This window comes from Dermacentor silvarum, chromosome 1 (genome assembly GCF_013339745.2).
Source record: "Dermacentor silvarum isolate Dsil-2018 chromosome 1, BIME_Dsil_1.4, whole genome shotgun sequence".
In the NCBI taxonomy this organism is placed as follows: Eukaryota; Metazoa; Arthropoda; class Arachnida; order Ixodida; family Ixodidae; genus Dermacentor; species Dermacentor silvarum.
In genome coordinates, this window is record NC_051154.1 from 247,106,388 (window position 1) to 247,128,234 (window position 21,847).

General features: G+C 47.7%; 1 protein-coding gene across 2 annotated transcripts in view; it reads left to right on the forward strand.

Annotated features, from left to right (window-relative positions):
• Positions 1 to 21,847, forward strand: part of LOC119437020 (cytochrome P450 4V2-like) — a 76,101-nt gene that overhangs the window by 46,378 nt on the left and 7,876 nt on the right. The window contains exon 11 of one of the 2 annotated variants that reach the window (XM_037704080.2): positions 8,464 to 8,668. The exons of the other annotated variant lie outside the window; for it this stretch is intronic. Within the exon in view, the coding sequence (XP_037560008.1) occupies positions 8,464 to 8,639 (176 nt within the window). The 3' untranslated portion in view covers positions 8,640 to 8,668. Of the gene's footprint in view, positions 1 to 8,463; positions 8,669 to 21,847 lie in introns of those variants that run through there. 2 annotated transcript variants of the gene reach the window in all.

Below are 21,847 nucleotides of genomic sequence, written 5' to 3' on the forward strand. Positions count from 1 at the left end.
TTTGCCCAGAAAAACACATATTCTGTTTAGTGCACGTGCTTGAAGCTTCAGTAAGCATGCTAGTATAGCATGCATCAACTTTCATCGTCAAGCTACACTCATAGATGTGAATAAGCGAACACATGCGGGTTTTATGAAATCCTTTCAGTGTGTAAGTTATTTGCTATGTAAAGCGTCCCTCATTTTTTAAAGTTATTAACCAAAATAATTAATTTCGGTGCATGACGGTTGGACAGCTCAGTTTACCACTATGCCGTACGTTTTGCTGGACACGCATTCAAGGCACTGCACTCTAAACTGAAGTACTACTGCACTACTCATAATCGTTGGTATTAGGCCATCTTGCAGCTTCCTTTGCATTTCAACGCAGTAGATATTCTGTGATAAGGCTGTATGAACAGCCTCCTTTGACCTTGCTGTTGTCTAACGAAAGAAAACGAAAATTAAAGCAGTAAGTCGAATTCATTCCGAACGCCTCTTATGGCAAATTTCCAAGAATAGCCACCGTGAACGTTTGCGCGTACCATGGCTTTTCCGGAGGGTTTCCAAAGACGTTGCCTTACAGTAGTCACATGCCCTTCCTCTTTCAAAAAACCTGTTTGCTTTTATTTAATGCGTGGTCGAGGATTTCGCAAAGGGGTTCTCGCATCCTGCTTCGCACATTCGTGACATTGATGTTTTGCCGACGTTGGGAACGTGTTTGTTCTGTTTGTTGTTTAACATCTCCATACAAATGGCAAGGTAGGCTTCCATTATAGCCGGCTATACCGAAGACACAATTTAGTATAGAAGGGCTATATTCACTTTCCCCATATAACACGCACACACATACACACACACATACCACCAGATACACAAACATACTAAGTCTACAATAAAAAACACGCAAAATGTAAATAAGATAAAATAATAAAGTTCCTCTTTTTTTAAATCGTACTATGTGATAGCTGGGACACCCTGTATAAAACAATAATTGTTTGTGAAGTACGTACAATTTCCACAGAACGTATCATCATTGAGGATAGGAAGCTACTGAGGTCACAAGCCTCTTCGAGGCGGTAGCTTTATATTTACAGATTTCGTATCACGCATCGTTATCCAGAAATAACGCGTATTATTGTACTACCTTCAAAATTTTACCTTTAAGCTATCCAGAATTACATAGACACCTTTTGCAGAGACGACAAAACAAGTGCGAAAGTGTGTGGTTTATTCCTATCTCGGCCTTGGGGGCAGCCTGTTAGCACAAACAAAATGCACTGGTATTAAAATAGTCAACTAATAACATCACCAAAAGCAAAGCGATTCATTCAGTTCAGCGTTCTGCAGCCTCATATTTTTCGTAGGTTTGCTACGTGACTCCCACTTTAGACATCTTTGTTTCTGCAGTACTTTGTGTTGAAATACCCTTAGTATTTAGTAGTGGTGTGTATTGGTGTGTATTGCATTCTGAACATACGGCACCACGATGGCTCTGTGACTGTGAAGTTTTGCCCCGAAGTCAGTGATTCGAGTCGCCGTCACAGTGGCCGTTTCCCGATCAGGGCAGAATTCAAAAACGCTCGTGTATCATGCCTTGAGTAAACGTTAAATAACCGCATGTCGGCAAAATTAGCCCGGGCCCTCCACCGGCGCATCTCTCATAGCCCCCATGTTTCTTTGGGACGTTAAACCCAATCAATCAATCAATCAATCAATCAATCAGGCTTCTCAACATGACGAGAACGCTCTAATATGATTTCAGGGGGGAGGGCGCCGTTCGTTTCATAGGCTGATCGGTGTCCACTGCAATGAACAGGCACCGGCAGTGTTTCCTACACAACGACGTTTTCAAAAGCACGTTCCCATATATTTCCGGCCCGTATACACATACGTACCTTGTACTGGTATTGAACGCGTTCTTTCAGCCGTGTTGAGTAATAGTGTCAGACATGTAGACTGGCCGTTCCACGGTGCGTATTACCTGTGGAGGACACCTCAACAAGCCCCCCCTCTCCTTTCCGTCTCAACTCAGCTGCAGTTTTAACGCTTAACGCGTTATGTGCTCATCTTCATGTGAATTCTGCATTGTTTTGAAAGCATAGTACCGCGCTTTAGACACTTAGAGACCTCACTCGACAATTCACACTAAGTGACTCAAGCAAGTCTTTGTTCGCACCTACTCTCACCAGCACACATCTTGCGTAGATATTATGCGCACGCATGTTTCTCTTTAGTGGCTGAAGCATGATGCAATATACTGACGAAACAAACGGCTTTGCGGGCTCAGCAAAAGGAAATCATGCAATCTTTCATGGAGAGGACAAAAAAGACACGGAAGGACCGGAATTTTAGCCATTGTAATACTGGATGGCTGCCCTGTGCTGGGGAAAGGGGTAAAGAGAATAAAATACGATAGACGGGATAAAAAATGTGTAGAAAAAATGCACACAATAACGCTATGCAACACGCAACAACTTTCAAAGTCGGTCACACAACCAAGTCCTTAAGCATCTGAGCCACTCATTTAAGGCCTCAAGTGCCAAAACCGGTCCGGACCAGTCTCCTAGAACATTTTCCTCCGTCAAGAGGTGATCGTCCAGTTTGTCAAGTGCAGTCAAGAGCACTTTTCTTGTCACACTGTAACGGGGACAGCCACAGAGGAGGTGTTCAATCGTCTCCTCCCAGCCGCAGTATAGCCGCCAATGCGGAAGGAATAGACCACATCGTCAACGTATAAGGCAATATGTTGTAACATTCCTGCGCAGAAACATGTAAACTTGCTTCAATAAAGCCTTTGAAAAGCGTTCGCCATGCAGAGCACATACCGCGAGAAAAAATTATTAAACTGAGGGATCTGGTAATTTTTAAAGATTACACTTCACGACGCTGCCCTAATGTCACCTTCAGTTAGCAAGGTGGAAAAGGTACACCCTTCTTATAACATGTATACTTACGGCATTTATTCGTAACTTACCTGCTGCTTTATAGCAGTGTTTTAAACCTGACCAAAATTCTGATATAGCGCATCAAAGACTTTACGGCGAAGTGCCGTAAATACGCATGTTATTAAAAGGGCATACCCTCTCGACGTTGCTAACTGAAATTTGTTAAAATTGGGGCGGCCTTGAGAGATAAATATATTATAAGAAGCCCACAAACAATGACGCCAAGGACATGGTGTCATTGTTTGTTGGCTTCTTATGCTATGACTAACAAAATTCGGGCCCCGTGGTTTGCTTTCTTTTCATTATATATATATATATATATATATATATATATATATATATATATATATTGCCAGCGCTATCTTCGTGGTGCTATCTTCGTGTACCTACGCGATGATCTTTGGATGGGACTTCCTGTCCTCCGCTTCAGCTTTCATCTCTTGTCCTCAGCGCACTATTCATATGATGGACAGTGAATCTTCGTCCGCTGTCGATGCTCACAGCCCACGTTTCGTCACGTCTACCGACTGTTTCATTCCCGCGGCCAATGAGCATGTTTTAACGCTGACTTCCGACACTATTGTTAATGGTTATGTGTTCCTTGCACCCAGCAGTCACGGCATCTCTGGTGGGCTTAGCATTACTCCTAGCCTGGTGCGTTTTCAGTACGGTAGAGCGTTCGTCGCTGTTCATTACCCTACTACTTCGCCAGTTGTGCTCTCCCAGGGCACCACTGTGATTTGCTTTACTGACACCGAACCTCTTTCTTTGGTACCTCTTCACACCGAATCACCACCTTTGTCTACCACAACTGATGATCATGCTGCTGCCGCTGCTTTAAAGGACGCAGTAAATCCCAAACTGACTGCTGCGCAGAAAGACCTTTTGGATCTACTGCAAAAACACAGCGCCTTATTTGACGTTAACTCCAAACTTCTGACGCGCACTTCCGTCGCAGTGCATCGCATTGAAATCGAAGGCAGTTCTATTGTACGCCGCCGCCCGTATCACGTGTCTTCCGCAGAACGGAAAATCATTGCGCACAACATTGACGAAATGCTTAAAAGAGACATCATTCGGTCATCGTCAAGTTCTTGGTCGTCTCCGGTTGTGTTGGTCCGCAAGACGGCTCTGTACGATTTTGCGTCGATTATCGAGCACTTAATAAGATCACGCGCAAAGACGTATATCCGATGCCAAGAATCGATGATGCCATTGACTCCCTCCAGGGCGCTGAATATTTCTCGTCTAGACCTCCGATCTGGGTACTGGCAAATACCCATGGACGAAGCGAACAAGGACAAGACAGCCTTTGCAACGCCTGATGGACTTTACGAATTCAACGTCATGCCCTTCGGTTTATGTAATGCTCCTGCAACATTTGAAAGCATGATCGATACACTTTTACGCGGCCTTAAGCGGAAGACCTGTCTGTGTTATTTAGATGACATCGTTATGTTTTCTACAACGTTTCGTCAGCACCTTGAGCGTTTGGACGAAGTTTTCACATGCATTTCCAACGCTGGATTCCAAATCAACACAAAAAATGACATTTTGCCCGGAAGAACATCAAAGGGTTGGGGCACCTTATCAGTAAAGATGGCGTTCCACCAGAGCCCGACAAGGTTGCTGCCGTGCTTCGCTTCCCTCGCCCCGAAAATCAAAAAGAATTAAGAAGCTTCTTGGGCCTGGCATCCTACTTCCGTCGCTTCATCAGTCATTTTGCTGCCATGGCGTCACCGCTGCACAAGTTGCTGACGTCGGGCACTGCTCTCACTTGGACAGACGACTGCGAGCTTTCTTTCCAAGCCCTTAAGCAAGCCTTAACAACCGACCCTGTCCTCCGTCACTTCGATGAGAACGCACCAACTTGTTTGCACAACGACGCTAGTGGCCATGGGATCGGTGCTGTCCTTCTACAGCGTGATACCACTACACGAGAGAGAGTCGTTGCTTATGCCAGTAGCGCATTAACGGCTGCCGAAAAGAACTACTCGATAACAGAGCAGGAATGCCTCGCAGTAGTTTGGGCCATACAAAAGTTTCGACCATATCTTTATGGACGCCACTTCACAGTCATAACCGACCACCATGCCTTATGCTGGTCGTCGTCAATGAAAAATTTGTCTGGACGCCTTGGTCGCTGGGTGGTCCGATTACAAGAGTACGATTTTGACGTTGTCTACAAGTCTGGGAAAAAGCATCAAGATGCCGACGTTCTGTCTCACTGCCCCCTGCCACTATTATCTTCTAGCACATCTCTCCATTGCTCGCCACTTGATAATGATACTAAGTCTCCACTTACGTTATTACCTCTAGCGGTTACTGACACGTCATCTTCTAATCGCGGAACTCAGTTCACCTCGTGTCAACGTTGTGATCCATACTGCAGCAGCATCATCCAACGCCTGTGCGGTACTATTTCTGCACTAAATGCCTGATTACGTCGACAACTGCGACTATTTAAGCTCGACAACGATGTGCTGCACCGCTACATTTACAACACCGACGGCCACCGCTGGGTACCTGTTCTTCCACGTTCAATGCGCACACAAATCCTTGAAGCCTTTCACGACGACCCATCTGCTGGCCACTTGGGTTTCCACAAAACATACCACCGCATTAGGAGCCGTTTCTTTCGAGCGGGCATGTCTACCTTCGTGGCCAAGTACGTCGCTTCTTGCGTCCAGTGTCAATGGCGGAAACGACCGACTTTGCCTGCTGCTGACCTTTACAGCCCATCCCATGTCCCGAGACACCTTTTGCCATCGTTGGAATCGACCTGGTCGGACCTCTGCCCATAACGTCAGCAGGTCATCGATGGATCGTGACAGCTGTCGACCACCTCACACGGTACGCAGGGACCGCACCTCTACGCTCTAGTTCGGCCTCAGACATTGCCGGCTTCTTTTTGGATGCCATTGTGTTGCGTCATGGGGCAGCTCATGTACGGTTGAGTGATCGCGGCAAGATTTTCATGTCCCAACGGATCGAAGAAGTACTCAGAGCTTGTGGCACAGTTCACAAGACAATGGCTTAACAAAGCGATTTCATCGCACGCTAACAGATATGATATCAATGTATATCGGGCCAAGCCACGACAACTGGGACACACTTTTACCGTTTGTGACGTTTGCTCACAACACTGCTATCCAACGAACTACAGGGTACTCACCTTTCTACCTAGTTTACGGCCGCTCGCCGACATTCACCATCGACGCCGCTTTTTTAACTGCCCCAACTAACACCTCAGCCGGTATACCAGAACAGTTCGTCTCGCGACTTGACGAATGTCGTGAGCGTGCTCGCTTCAACACAGAAGTCAGTCAACTAGACCGCAAGCAACGTTACGACATCTCTCGTCGAGACGTCTCCTTTCGTGCTGGAGATGAAGTGCTGGAGATGAAGACGCCCATTCGTACACCCGGTTTGTGTAAGAAATTTGAATGGCGTTTCCTTGGCCCGTACATTATTAATGAACACACATCCCCAGTGAACTATCGCGTTACTCCCATCGAGGTTTCTTCCGACCATCGTCATCATGGTTCGGAGATCGTTCACGTTGCGCGTCTCAAACGATTCCTTAGGCGCCTCCCACCTGGCTAAATCGCGGCCTGGCTGGCTGCTTGCGCGCGCGGGGAAATTAGTGTGGGCATTATTCATACGCTTCATATTCTCTTCTGTACATTCTCATCATCACCGTTTTGGGGCCTGGTGGTGGGGCTCTCGCTGGAGAGAATAAATGAGAGTGACTGCATAAACGTTGTCTCACAATATATATATATATATATATATATATATATATATATACCTCGTTAACTCAAAGTAGTAAAAACTGGAAAAAATTCGAGATAAGCGGATTTTCGAGGCAGACATATTCACGAAAATATAAGCATGACCACCGTGCAACGCCGACATGACGCCTTTCCAATTTTCCACCGGTAACCGCCGACTTCCTCATACAAGCTCAATGTACCAGGAGTGGTACTTTTAGATCATTTTTGCGATATTATGTGCGACCCAGAAACCGACACGTTGGTCGTATATAGGCAACGGCGAACCTCGCACATACAGGGTGTTTCAGCTAACTTGAGCCAACCATTAAAAATAGAAACATAGGTGCTACGCGTGTCCTATTGGCGCAGTATTGTTCTGAGCCGTGTGGACCACGTCATGATATTTTTTTTTACAATCCGCCAAGCTGGGTAGTTAACAAAAATTACCTAATTAACTTTTTAATTATTAACTCTAGCGAAATATCTTCAATGCAAAAGTTGTAGCGCTTGTTCAGAAACATCGGATTATTTCATCTGTGCTAAGATAAATGCCCTGTTTAATGTTTTTCCAGCCTTTCTTTAAAGTGCGCGAAATTCTAAAAGTACCACGGGACTGCCTCGCTAACGCGCCGCGCTTTTAGTGCCCTCCAATGTAAGTGGAACGAATGCGCCGTGACATAGGCAACTGTCAGTCATACGGTTGGGTGTTATAAGTGACGGACAGTGACGCGTTTCATTCCTGCGCGTCTTGCCTAATGGATACTGGAGAGCGCGTACGTGCCGTCGCTTTGTGCCCCTAAGGGCTAAGTGTCACGAGGAAATATGCGGAAGGAGCACGGTACGCACGCGCCAATTGTTTAAAATGTCTGGCTGGCTGGCTTTGGAACGGGGGAAGTATGCGTGCGATTGTGGCCTAATACAGCAGCGAGCTCCTGTAATCGGTGGCAAAGGTTCCATTCCACCATGGGGCGCACATTATTTTCGTTGCTATAAAACGAGGCGAGACAAGGACCTGCCTACCGCGAAGTGCCTACAATTAGGCAAAGAATGCTTCTCATTAAAACTCGTGCATGACTGTGTTGTACAAAGACTGTGCTGTGCTCCGTAGTTGTGATGTGCGGCTCCGCACGAGGTCACGGGCTCGGTTCCTGGCTGTGGCCGCGGCATTCCGATGAGGGCGGAATGCGAAAGCGCTATTGTGCCGATCATTCGGCGCACGTTCAATAAGCCCAGTGTGTCAATATTATTCTGAAGCCCCCCCCCCCCCCCTCCCTTTACTACAGCGTCTCATAACCCCTGTATTGCTTTAGAACATTAAACCCAATAAGTCAGTCAATATTGTCTAGAAAGGGGGTAGCTGATATGAAAGGTTTTATTGAAAAATACTCCAGGGAAGTCTTAACGGCGGCACGCAATCGTAGTACGCGGGCCTATTCAACACCGGGCAAAAGTACGCTTATAGCCTGTGTATAACACCCCATAAAGTGCGCAGTGCCATAACAATTCAGTTATTGTTTGTAGTACGTGATATAGTACGTGGTGTGTAAGGTCACCAACGTGTTCAGGTAATGTGATGCGAAGGCAAGAGTCCTGCACTCAAGAGTTCGGTCTCCCGTTATCCTGTCTTGGCAGAACTGTTTACTGAGCCTGTTATTTTTGTTCTTTGTTTTCATTTTTGTGACGATGATCCAAAGCCAAAGGTGTTCCGTACAAAGGTGTAGGTGCTGTGCTAAGTGTTTTATTTTTCAATGAATTCGTAGGCCAGAAGTTCGCCATGTTGGAGCTGAAAGTACTGTTGGCGAAGGTGCTCACGAACTTCAGTGTGTCGAGCTGCAACCACCGGGACGAGCTGCTGTTCGATGCCGACATCCTGCTCCGAACCAAAAGGCCAATCAGGATACGTCTGCAGCCACGGCATGGCGCTGGCTTCAAATAAAAGCTCCGGTTTCAAAGCTCCCATGCACGGATAGCGTTACCTGCCCACCGCATTTGCTTAGTGGCTCTGGCGTAACGCTGCTGAGCAGGATTTTGCGGGATCAAATCCCGGCCGCGGAGGCCGCATTTCGATGGGGGCATTACTTGCGGAGAACACAAACCTCGCGGGGTTCCTTCTGGGTGGAAGCTGGTACGTTAGCACCAGGAGAGAGATTACGTGGTGCTGCAGAATTTTTACTGCGAGAGAAGCAAGCTGTTCATCCGACGCTTTTCGTATGCTTGCCTGCCTGCCTGCCTTCTTGCCTACCTGGGTAATGCTACGTGGCCGCTATAATGGCTTGCCCTAGAGGCATGACCTTTTAGTATTGTCAGGAGAGAAGTGTGTTTCCTTAGATGTTTATATTAAAAGAAGCGTTATAATCACACCTACAGCTCGTTTGCGCGCCCTACATTGCGTATATTCCGACAATCATAGTTATCGTCACCAGCCTATTTTAGGTCCACTGCCGGACAAAGGACTCCCCCTGCGCGTGTATTTGTGCTTGATGTGAGTAGATTCTGTATGTCGGTTTACTAAGCCTTTAGTCTCCTTTCTCCCCTTCCGTCGTGTAGTGACGCCAGTCGGGTTCAGCCTGAATAACAGGTTTCAAGTCCATTCCTTCCCGTGACAGTACAGGGATATGGACCTCAGAACAAAAAAAAAGCGACTAAGATGGCGTGAAAGTGTTTTGAGGCATGGCAATCAACACGGAAAATGGCAGCGCAGCGCAAGTGTACCAGCACCCATATTAGTGATTAAAAAAAATAAAACAAGAGATTGGCATTTCTGTGCACATTACACAATTGATGCCATAATTCGGCAACTTACGAAGAAAAAAACTGACAGACAGTTTATACAGGCAAAGAAGATACTTGTCTCTTTCAGCATTAAGTCGTTATTATTTGTTTTGACCAGAAAGACATAGAAGAAAACCTACACCGTCACATTGCTAGTATACTAAGGAAATCTGACAGCCTTTCTCTTATAACACTTCTCTCTTTCTCCCAACGACCTCCGACAATGTTAACTTTTAAACCTTCACTAGAAGGCACCACCGCCTTTGTGGAAGGTCAAGGCACAATAAATAAGCGTGCGCATCAAATAATGCGTCTCATTATTATAATATAAGCAACCTCAAAGCTACACAGTGATGTCGAATTCAGTGTGTTATGCGTTAAAGAAACACCAATACTGCTGGTATGCTCGGGACTTTTTTGTGGAGGTTTTTGACTCTAAGTAAAGCATCCTTCTCGCTAAAGAGTGTTTATATTGTTACGAGCCACCTCCTTGGACTAACGAAGAAGATGACTATCACCGTGACTATTTGATTCATCTATTTGATGCCCCTCACAATATCGATACCTGAGCCAAATATTATACACCTACACGCAGAAATGAACCTGTAATTAGCAAAAAAACTAGAAAAAAAAAGAAGCACCATCTGTCCTTTTATTCAAGTGCTCGAAATAAGCTGCACTTTTCTTTATTGTTACGCACCCTTGCACACTACGGCTGTTGACCGGTTTTCTTTAGAGGTCACGACTAAGGAGTGCCTACGGCAGTATCGAAAACAGAGAAACTTTATGGCTGTAAGGCGGTGGCAATATTTTAAAGCGGAGATCAATAACATCGTCCCCATACGATGGCCTCGTAGATCGCATGGCGTGTAGGACTGATATTAGAGGCCACGCCTATACTGAAGATCAGCGTGATGATGGATGCAGCAACACGGCCATCGCCATACGAGTTAACTTCGCGTGCAGTACAAACGACGAAAAGAAGAGGAAGGCGACGTTGACCCCCCCCTCTTTCGTGGCCGGGCAGCCGTTTGATTGCCGATAACTGAAACCTCACGAGGCTCATTCAAAAACTGTCTGTTGCAAGAGATTCGCTAGGAGATGCCCTTAAATCGCCGGCGCATTTCACAGTCTACTTGGAGAGTGTTGCACGGATCTCTTCAAAATCGGCGCTTTTGCCGCCTGTACAAATTTAGTTGTAATTGATTGTGGGAAAGAGCAAAACATAGTTAAGGCTTGTTGGTGTGTTAGTTGGTTCTGATTCATAGTGCATGAATAACAGCGCGGAATGACGAGGACGAGAAGGCGACACTGAGCGCATGTGTTTGTCGCCTTCTCGTTCTCGTCATTTCACACTGTTATTCACTATGAAACAAAACCTGGTGCGAGATTGTATAATGTGATGGCCCTACGGACCTCCGCAACCTCTTTACCTCGGTCTATCCAGTATGTGCAAAAAAAAAGTGAAGCATAATGCTGCTTCTTTATTTTAACGTGACAAACACGAATGAGGCGAAAAGCTTTTGTTCCTGCGAATGCCTTTATAGTCTCTTTTTCATTGACATCATGCACTCTCTGCTCTTTAGTCCTTCGTGAGTCCTTCCAATATTAGCGTACTGACTGTCACTTGCTCATCGCTTATTGATGAACTTCGAAAGTTCAGCCGATCGTGATCTGATCTGTTAATCTTTCCTACTGTGATGAAGTTTCCGTCATAGATTTGTAGTTGTACATGTGAGCTTGCCCGTTTCCTCTCTGAGCACCTACCTTCAACCTCAATGCCGCCTCCTATCTTCGTCCTGCGACTCCCCGGAAAGCTCCACGTTTTTTTTTTTTTTTTTCAATCTCCCAGTATATTTTCAAAGCTACTTTTTTTTCATCAGTCCTGCACGCCGTCCTATCTCTGAGGCCATCGTTTGGGCACGATGCTATTGATCTTCGCTTCAAAACGTTGCCAGCACCTTACGAGCCATGAGATTTCTCCGCTTTCGATTCTGCCGGAGGCACTTCTTAGTCGTAATCTCTGAAGAAAGCTACCTACTCAATTCCTCCACAGTTTCACGGTGATGCGTTTTTGTTTGTTGCATGAGTAGTAGCATTCCAGTGAGTGCTATTGGATTTGCTAATTTCGTGTGAAGCACACGATTAACCTAGGAAGTAAAAAAAAAGTCCGAGTTAACCAGAAAGGGTTCCGGTCTGTGACCCCACGTGCGAGCAAGGAAGAAAAGGCATCCAAGAAGAGAAGGAAAGAACTATTGGGGGTACGTAAACCAGAGCAAAAAACCATGCAGATGCAACACGCAATGTAGCATTATAAATGACGCGAAGCTTGTAGTTAGCGAAGTAGCAGCAGTAGCGTCCTCGTCGCCTCTACATTTAACGCTGTGTTAGGAGGACGAAGGTAAGGTATGACGCTTGTCGAGGGTAGAATTGCGATGCAGAGAGAAGTATGACAAATATTTAAATATTTTTAATGTTTCTATGCCCGTTGTTTCACAGTAGAACATGCTCATTCTGGGGGATCGGCCAACACTATAGGCAGAGACCCAGCGGCCCAATAATGAGTACTGACCAAATATTAAAAAAATATTGAATATCATGCGTTAACACCTCGAACACCCTGAATACCACTCGCTATTCCATTGAGACGTCTGTCTGCCTCAGAGATGCCTATAAGCCGACATTACATGGACATGTTTTATGTGATGGTGTATTGCGTGATTGCGCATGCACAGAAAGCTCCACTTTAATGTCTGAGGCGACACGCATCACTCTCACAGACTATCTCACAGGCCCGTAGACTACAGAAAGCGAGCTATCCCGCTGGCTGCCTTCAGCGCAGATGCCTGCGCTGTCGCCCCTCTCCTAACATCTTTTGTTTTTACAGTGGGCATCTGTCCAGTTTCCCTAGCCCGGCACACAGAGCTTGCCTCTATAGACCTACACCGTCGGAATTTAGTTTCGCATGGTAGGCACTCCGCCGCCGAGCCGCCACCCGTGCGCTGTCGGCCGTCACTGCGGCGGTCTGCGAGCTGGGCCTACCGTCTCGTTCGGCCGTATTGCGATGGGGGCGAAATGCAAGAATGTTTCCTTAGGTGCACGTTAAAGAAGCTTACGTAGTCAAAATTAATCCGGCGCCCCCGCTACCATGCGCTTCATATTGAAATTGTGAAAACCCTCCACCCCCAACCCTATTAAAAAAAAGCCATTCTGGCGTACAAGCGGGGGCGGCGAACGTGAGCGGAGCCTAGCTATGCGAGGTCGCTATATAAGACCTAAAATATATCGACGGTGTCTACCGCTGTTTAAAAACATGGTGTCGGTCTATTACTTATATTCCACTTGTCCCTCACCCGACCCGTACAATGTAACAAACTGGATTTTCTGTTCTCGCTGACCTCCCTGTCTTTCTTTCGTCTCTCTCTATCTCTCTCTCTCTCTCTCCACACTGTAATGTTGGCAAATACAGAACATTTACAATTTCCTCATCACAGCCGTAGTTGTGACTGGCGGGGCTTTCTGTCATTCCAATAAGAAATCGATGTGACCATGTGATATTTCTAGACATACCTAGCCACAGACGATATGCTATATAGAGGTTCTTTTTTTAATATGTTTACACCAAGGCAGTCCAGAAGGAAGACAGAGCTACAAGTTAGGGGTTTCTGTGTGTGAGCGTGTGTTCGTGAACGGGAATGAGTTTCACGAGGCTAGTCTATAACCGCGTGCCATTCGGCGAAGTCGAGCATCTGCATGCGTTCCTGAGAGAGGTCTAAACCAATGTCGATCATTTCGACTGCACGTCAGTACATAACATGTTGATTTTAAGATGTCAACGTCACATTAATGTCAGTACAGGACTCTTGAAGGTCCTCCGTATTCCTGCAAAGTCTCATGCTGATCAGACTTCTAGTTCTCCAGCCCTGAATTTCGGGCCCTTATAATTGTCGGTCACGCGGGCACTTACCATGGCACGCTTTCTAGTTCAACGCATTTCGCCGCATTTTTTTCTACTGACAGCTTCGCCGTAAAAGATATCCCTACATATGCGAAACCCTTTCGCTGAGAACACTTTTTGCGCAGGAAATATAACCTGGTCAACCATTTCTATCATCATACTTTGGCTTCTTCCAGATCCCTTTTCTTTTGTTAACGTCTTCAATTCTGCATTTAATAAGTAAAACCTTGGGGCAGAAAAGAGGTACCATATGAGGGTGAGGCAGGGGGACCGGTGTTTTCTTCCTCGAGATGGAGTGGTCCCGAGGTCGGCTCTGTAAAGAGGCGGCCAGGCCTTTTTTTTTTTTGCCTGACAAAAATCCAGAAAAGCACGCCAAAGCTAGAGTGAGTCCTTGGGCCCGATGTGGGATGGCGGGTCGAGCAAATGCTGCAGGGTGCCAGGTCGGTTCCTGCCCAGAGAGTGAAATTTCATTTCTCGGATCGTGTCAAAGGCAGAGCAGCTCCACAGAAGACGTTCGTCCGTACCTCTGGCCGGGCATGCCGGTAACTTGGAGATGGGGTATGAGCGCGAGTCGTGAGAAGGAAATTTACATAAGAATAAAATTGGGTTGGAATGCATATGGCAAGCATTGCCAAATCCTGACTGGGAGCTTACCACTGTCACTGAAAACAAAAGTGCTACCAGTGCGGAAGTATTAACAGAGGCCCACAAAGCTTCGAACGTCGTTGACCCAGGCCGGCGCGGGGAAATTCTTGACGGTGCGAACTTTCTCTGGATCGGGATGGACGCCGGAAGAATCGACGATGTATCCGAGCACAGTTAGTTGCCGGCGGCCGAAGAGGCATTTTGATGAACTAAGCTGAAGCCCAGCCTTGCGGATGGATGGATGGATGAAGAACTTTATTAGTGTCCTTTATGGCGCGTGCTAGCGCGCAGCAGGCCGCTCCCACGTCGGGACAGAAAGGCCGAGCCTCTCCGTCGCGTCGCGGGCCCGTTGGACAGCCCATAACTGTTCTTCGAGGTTGGGGCTGGAGAATTTATTTATTTATTTATTTATTTATTTATTTATTTATTTATTTATTATTTATTTATTTATTTATTTATTTATTATTTATTTATTTATTTATTATTTATTTATTTATTTATTTATTATTTATTTATTTATTTATTTATTTATTTCATATACCTCACAGGCTCCAGAAGGAGTATTGCGTGAGGGGGGCGGTACAGATCGAGACGCTCGAGGTGCGTGGCAAAGTTGGTGAAAAGAGACAATAACGTCATCGAGGTAGCACAGGCGGGCAGAAACTTGGAGGTTAACAAAGAAGCTAGACAACAAGTTAAGGGACGCACAAAGAGCGGTGGAACGAAAAATTTTAGGCCTAACGTTAAGAGACAGGAAGAGAGTGGTGTAGATCAGAGAGCAAACGGGGATAGCCAATATTCTAAATGACATTAAGAAAAAAAAATGGCGCTGCGCAGGCTACGTAATGCGTAGGATGGATAACCAGTGGACCATTAGAGTTGCCGAATGGATACCAAGAGAAGGGAAGCGCAGTCGAGGACGACAGAAAGCTATAGGTTGGGTGATGAAGTTAGGAGATTTGCAGGCGCAAGCTGGAATCAGCTAGCGCAAGACAGGGGTAATTGGAGATCGCAGGGAGAGGCCTTCATCCTGCAGTGGACATAAATATAGGCGGCGGCGGCGGCGGCGGCGCCACCGCCACCGCCTATATTTATGTTCACTGCAGGATGAAGGCCTCTCCCTGCGATCAGCAGCAGCAGCAGCAGCAGCAGCAGCAGCAGCAGCCTGCTGCTGTTGCTGCTGCTGCTGACGATGATGCTGATTATGATGATGATGATGATGAGTGCGAGTTTATGAGGTGTAGCCTTGCTGGTGACAGAAGCTGGCCGGTCTGGGCTCGGCGAAGAAGAACCACCTCTATCCTTCGAAATGTGCTGGGTGGGCGGCGATGTAGGTTCTCAGGGTTGGCAAAATGCTGGAGAACGTTCCGGCGGTAGTACTGTGCGCGGTGCCATGTCAAGGCCCTATCCATAGGGGGCGACATCAAGTTTGCAAAGGCGGCAGGGGCCCAGAAAGTGGAAACGACAGTGTATCCACACAAAGGTGCGGAAAGAGCTGCAGTGCGCGTGGCTTCGTGTGACTTTTCGTTTCTAGTGATTCCTTCAAGTGCAGGAATCAATTTGACAATTGGGGTGTAGCCCTCCCCCCGCAGGCGACGGACTTTAGCACGAATGGTCTTGAGAATGGCATAGTCTGCTCCCCCTAAGCGACAGGCGGTGTAGGCTGCTTGCGAGTCAGTATAAACTTAATAGGTGCAAGGAGCGGTATCCTGTCTTTCTACTATGTGAGTGATGGCAAGGCGTATGGCTATGAGTTCAAGATTAGTGACAGTATGTTCCTCGGGAAGCCGCTGGACTGCAGTTGTATCTGACTCGGAATCATGACAAGCTATGCAGGCACCATTTAGATACTGAGCGGCGTCTATGTGTAGTTGAATGGCCCCTTCTTGGGATAGCTTGCATGAAATCTTCGCGTGGCGTTTTGCGGCAGCTTTACGCCTTTGTGGATTAGCGGAACTCATGTTTTTGGTAGTCGCATACCATCTACTAGATCGATAAGTTCCCTTGATGGGGCAGGTGATCAGAGCAGCTCTAGATTATAGACATTGTAGCCTAATGTCCGCAGAATATGACGGCCAGCCGCCGCTGGGGAGAGACGGACACGCTGGGCGTCCACTGCTGCTCGGTCACATCCTGCAGGTCATTGATTCTGCTACATGCGTGTAGGTCAGCAATAGGGCAGTACAGTGGTAGGCCAGTAACCAGGCGCATTCATGCGCTCAAGCTGAAGGAATTCGGTCGCGTTAAGTCGCATGTAAAGATATGCGTATGGGATTTTTGATGTGACGCGAGCTAGGGCTATCTGACGGAGCCCACTTTCTTTAATTCCCCACACACGCGCAGAGAGACGGTACATAAGGTGTAAGTCCTGATGGCAACTGAAAACTGTGCAACCAAGCCAGCTTTTGGCTCCTCCATCCTCGTCAATTAACATGTCGAGTATGCAGATTGTTTGTTTCATGCAAACGACTGAGTCCAGTAAACGAAGGGAGATTAAAGACCGTTTTAGTATATAGCGTAAAATGCTTGCGTTAGCGTTAGCGTGTTCCGCACGCTAAAGCTTTGCGGGACGCAATGATGTGCTTCCCTTCAAGACATTTAGTTTAACGTACGGGAACGCAAACGTAAGGAAGACGATCGAAGACAGGGCGCCGTCTGGTGCCTCGTGACAAACGTATCCAAGCCAAGGAAATCCATCAGCAACCATTTTGTTGTTTCTATGCGGACGCGTCTCGTCAGGCTTAGGGACTCCTGCCGCGAACGATCTCAGAAATTGGACGCGCTATGCGCTCATAACTAGCATCACAGGTGAGTTTAGAGGAATCGAAAGCTCATTTCAACGATAGCGAGAGCGCAGCCATCACGAGAATTCATGGTGAAGCGGGAGCCATGGGTGCCGCCATATTCGACAACGCTATTTGTTAGCGTTCGTACTTTGTGTGCGTTAGCGTTGAACGCTAAATCCCAAAAATAGCGTACGTACGTAAGAGCTCCAGCACCGTTTACGTAGACCGCACGCGCAGTGTGAAGCACGCAACGCTAACGCTAACGCTCTCTTTGTGTTTGCTGCTATACGCTATACTAAAACTGTCTAAGGTTGCGTTCGGCCTCGGCTCGCAGCAGCGGTTCACCCAGCTTATCCCCAACCATCACCGCGAATGTTCTGTCCGCAAGAAAGGCTTCCACGGAACGGCACAGGATCCCACCTATCCCTACTGCCTGAAGTCGGTGAAGTATGGTAGTGTGTGGCACGGAATCAAATGCCTTTTTGACGTCGACTCCAGCAACTACCCGGAGCTGTGCGCTGTTAGAGTATGCGAGAACGTCCTTATGAAGCCTTCTGAGAATATCCTGCGCGCAGAGCCCTCGGTCATATTCTACTGGCATACGGGAGATGATATTGTGTTTGTCTATGTACCATTCAAGTCGACTTAGAGCCATCGCTTTACAAACGTTAGGCTTTAAGGAAATCGGCCTCAGGTCTTGTAATGACCGACTTGGCTTGCCATAATTTGAAATCGGTATCACCACTGATTTCTTCCAAGCTGGGGGAAGATCACCGTTGGTCCAGTGTTCATTCATCCCTTTCTACAGGGCGAGTTTATACGATTCGGGAAGGCTCAGAAGCGTTGAATGATGTACTCCATCCGGTCCTGGGGCGCTATTGTGGTTGGAGTCATACAGTGCTGCCTGTAGTTCGTCCAGCGTGAAGGGGAGGTCGTATTCGTGTGATGTGTCTGATGGGCGGTCCGCAGGCATGGCACCCACATGTTCACGTTGGGGAAAAAAGACCTTCCCTGCTTGTACGGCTAGCTCAGCCGGGGAAACGTTCAGTTTCAGAGCTATGCGTTGGGGGGGGGGGGGGGGGTGCATTTGGTCGCTTGGGCACGAGGATAGCGCGAAATATGCGCCAGGCCTTCTATAAGTTACCTGTGTCATTAAGCAAGTAGCACAGCAGCTGCCATTCTCAGAGAGCGAGTTGCATGGTATACCGCTCAACCTCCTGAGTAATGCGAGAAAGCGCGCGCCTACGACGAGCTGTGCGACCAGATCGACGATATGCCTTGAGAGCACAAAACCTACAATTCCACAGACTCAAAAGATGGGAGTCCGGCTTCGGGGCATCGAATTTACCTGAAAGCTTTGGTGTAGCTTTTTTCTCAGCATTGTCAATTTGACTGATGATCTGGTCTAATGTGGGAAGAACATGGTCGTCACCGAACGCTTGCCGGAAATCGTCCCATGAGACGTGCTCCTATATGCGATGGTGGTGTTGAAGTTCCCGAGATTGTCGCCCTCGAGGGGTCTATGACACAACCATTGGGTAATTGTCGCTGCCCGCGACATTTTGAGCCCGCGTACATACGAGTTCTTTGGGATGAGAAACAAGTGTCAGGTCCACAGAAGTATCTTGTTGGTCTCCATGTTCGCCAAGGCGAGTGGGTAATGTTAGTTTGTTGGCAATGGTCAGTTTGGCTTTGGCAATGTGCTGTCATAGGTTTCTTCCCCGAGCATGTGACCGGTGATAGCCCCAGCATGTGTGCGTGGCGTTGAAAGCGCCCCCAACTATAACGCAATCCTGTGGATGCATTCTTAAGTAATGTGTCACCAAAGATATATCCACTTGATATGTCGTATAGTGCTGAAGGACCTGGCATAAACCGAAAACACCAAGGCTTGTTGGTCACCGTTGAGGATTAGGCGCCCTCCCGCTACCTCCTGCGTGTGCGTGCACCACGCGAAAGTATCAAGCTCTGTGTGAGCCGCACGTGAGAGGACAAGAACGCATGCTTGCCCATTGGCTACTGAAGGAGCCCTTTGCAATCCTCGCCCAGGACGTTGGTGCTCAACGGAAGGGGTGCAGTAAGGCTTGCACTCTACTAGATTAGGGCTATTAGAGCCAGTCTCCTGAATTAAGATAGCTATCGGAAGCGTGGGCGCGATGGACAGTCTCCTCTGAAGTTCTGCTTGTTAGCGCAGGATTCCCCGGCAGTTCGATTGTAAGAACCAAGCAGTAGAATCCAAAGCAAAATGTCATGATGTTTCGCACCGTAACCCTCATCGTTAAACTGGAAGGTGCGCGGAATTGAGGCTCATGAGCGCCCAAATCCGATCTCTTGTCTTCGAGAAATATGCGGCGTTACCAAGAGTGGAAGCATGCGCTTGATAACTTCGGTAGTAACTAGTCCGACTATTTGACTTAGCTGGTCATTGTCTAAGCGTACGGTGCGAGAGATGACAGTATCAGGATGCATTTCTGCAGCTTGTCGTGTATTGCAGAGGGCTTCAGAATAGGCCCTATGTGCGCGCTTGTACTTGGGTACCGTCACCTGTTCTTCAAAGGGTGTTGTTTGTGGAGATGAAGGAGTGCCATTCCTTAGACAAAAGCTCTCAGGTTCGGTGGATCGTTTGCGAAGGTCTTGCCCCTTAGCTTTACGCCTACTATCTGTTGTCTTGGACAGTGGCTGGTTTTGTATCGGAGGAAAGTCCTTGGGAGGAAACACATATTGCTCCGAGGATAACGGCTGTGTACTGGCAGGGCTCTTTCGTGTAGTCGGTGTAAACGTAAAAGCTTTGCGGGACGCAATGATGTGCTAAAGCTTTGCGGGACACAATGATGTGCTTCCCTTCAAGACTTTTAGTTTAACGTACGGGAACGCAAACGTAAGGAAGACGATCGAAGACAGGGCGCCGTCTGGTGCCTCGTGGCAAACGTATCCAAGCCAAGGAAATCCATCAGCAACTATTTTGTTGTTTCTATGCGGACGCGTCTCGTCAGGCTTAGGGACTCCTGCCGCAAACGATCTCAGAAATTGGACGCGCTATGCGCTCATAACTAGCATCACAGGTGAGTTTAGAGGAATCGAAAGCTCATTTCAACGATAGCGAGAGCGCAGCCATCACGAGAATTCATGGTGAAGCGGGAGCCATGGGTGCCGCCATATTCGACAACGCTATTTGTTAGCGTTCGTACTTTGTGTGCGTTAGCGTTGAACGCTAAATCCCGAAAATAGCGTACGTACGTAAGAGCTCCAGCACCGTTTACGTAGACCGCACGCGCAGTGTGAAGCACGCAACGCTAACGCTAACGCTCTCTTTGTGTTTGCTGCTATACGCTATACTAAAACTGTCTAAGGTTGCGTTCGGCCTCGGCTCGCAGCCGCGGTTCACCCAGCTTATCCCCAACCATCACCGCGAATGTTCTGTCCGCAAGAAAGGCTTCCACGGAACGGCACAGGATCCCACCTATCCCTACTGCCTGAAGTCGGTGAAGTATAGTAGTGTGTGGCACGGAATCAAATGCCTTTTTGACGTCGACTCCAGCAACTACCCGGAGCTGTGCGCTGTTAGAGTATGCGAGAACGTCCTTATGAAGCCTTCTGAGAATATCCTGCGCGCAGAGCCCTCGGTCAAATCCTACTGGCATAGGGGAGATGATATTGTGTTTGTCTATGTACCATTCAAGTCGACTTAGAGCCATGCGTTCCATCGCTTTACAAACGTTAGGCTTTAAGGAAATCGGCCTCAGGTCTTGTAATGACCGACTTGGCTTGCCATAATTTGGAATCGGCATCACCACTGATTTCTTCCAAGCTGGGGGAAGATCACCGTTGGTCCAGTGTTCATTCATCCCTTTTTACAGGGCGAGTTTATACGATTCGGGAAGGCTCAGAAGCGTTGAATGATGTACTCCATCCGGTCCTGGGGCGCTATTGTGGTTGGAGTCATACAGTGCTGCCTGTAGTTCGTCCAGTGTGAAGGGGAGGTCGTATTCGTGTGATGTGTCTGATGGGCGGTCCGCAGGCAAGGCACCCACATGTTCAGGTTGGGGAAAAAAGACCTTCCCTGCTTGTACGGCTAGCTCAGCCAGGGAAACGTTCAGTTTCAGAGCTATGCGTTGGGGGGGGGGGGGGGTGCATTTGGTCGCTTGGGTACGAGGATAGCGCGAAATATGCGCCAGGCCTTCTATAAGTTATCTGTGTCATTAAGCAAGTAGCACAGCAGCTGCCATTCTCGGAGAGCGAGTTGCATGGTATACCGCTCAACCTCCTGAGTAATGCGAGAAAGCGCGCGCCTACGACGAGCTGTGCGACCAGATCGACGATATGCCTTGAGAGCACAAAACCTACAATTCCACAGACTCAAAAGATGGGAGTCCGGCTTCGGGGCATCGAATTTAACTGAAAGCTTTGGTGTAGCTTTTTTCTCAGCATTGTCAATTTGACTGATGATCTGGTCTAATGTGGGAAGAACATGGTCGTCACCGAACGCTTGCCGGAAATCGTCCCATGAGACGTGCTCCTATATGCGATGGTGGTGTTGAAGTTCCCGAGATTGTCGCCCTCGAGGGGTCTATGACACAACCACTGGGTAATTGTCGCTGCCCGCGACATTTTGAGCCCGCGTACATACGAGTTCTTTGGGATGAGAAACAAGTGTCAGGTCCACAGAAGTATCTTGTTGGTCTCCATGTTCGCCAAGGCGAGTGGGTAATGTTAGTTTGTTGGCAATGGTCAGTTTGGCTTTGGCAATGTGCTGTCGTAGGTTTCTTCCCCGAGCATGTGACCGGTGATAGCCCCAGCATGTGTGCGTGGCGTTGAAAGCGCCCCCAACTATAACGCAATCCTGTGGATGCATTCTTAAGTAATGTGTCACCCAAGATATATCCACTTGATATGTCGTATAGTGCTGAAGGACCTGGCATAAACCGAAAACACCAAGGCTTGTTGGTCACCCTTGAGGGTTAGGCGCCCTCCCGCTACCTCCTG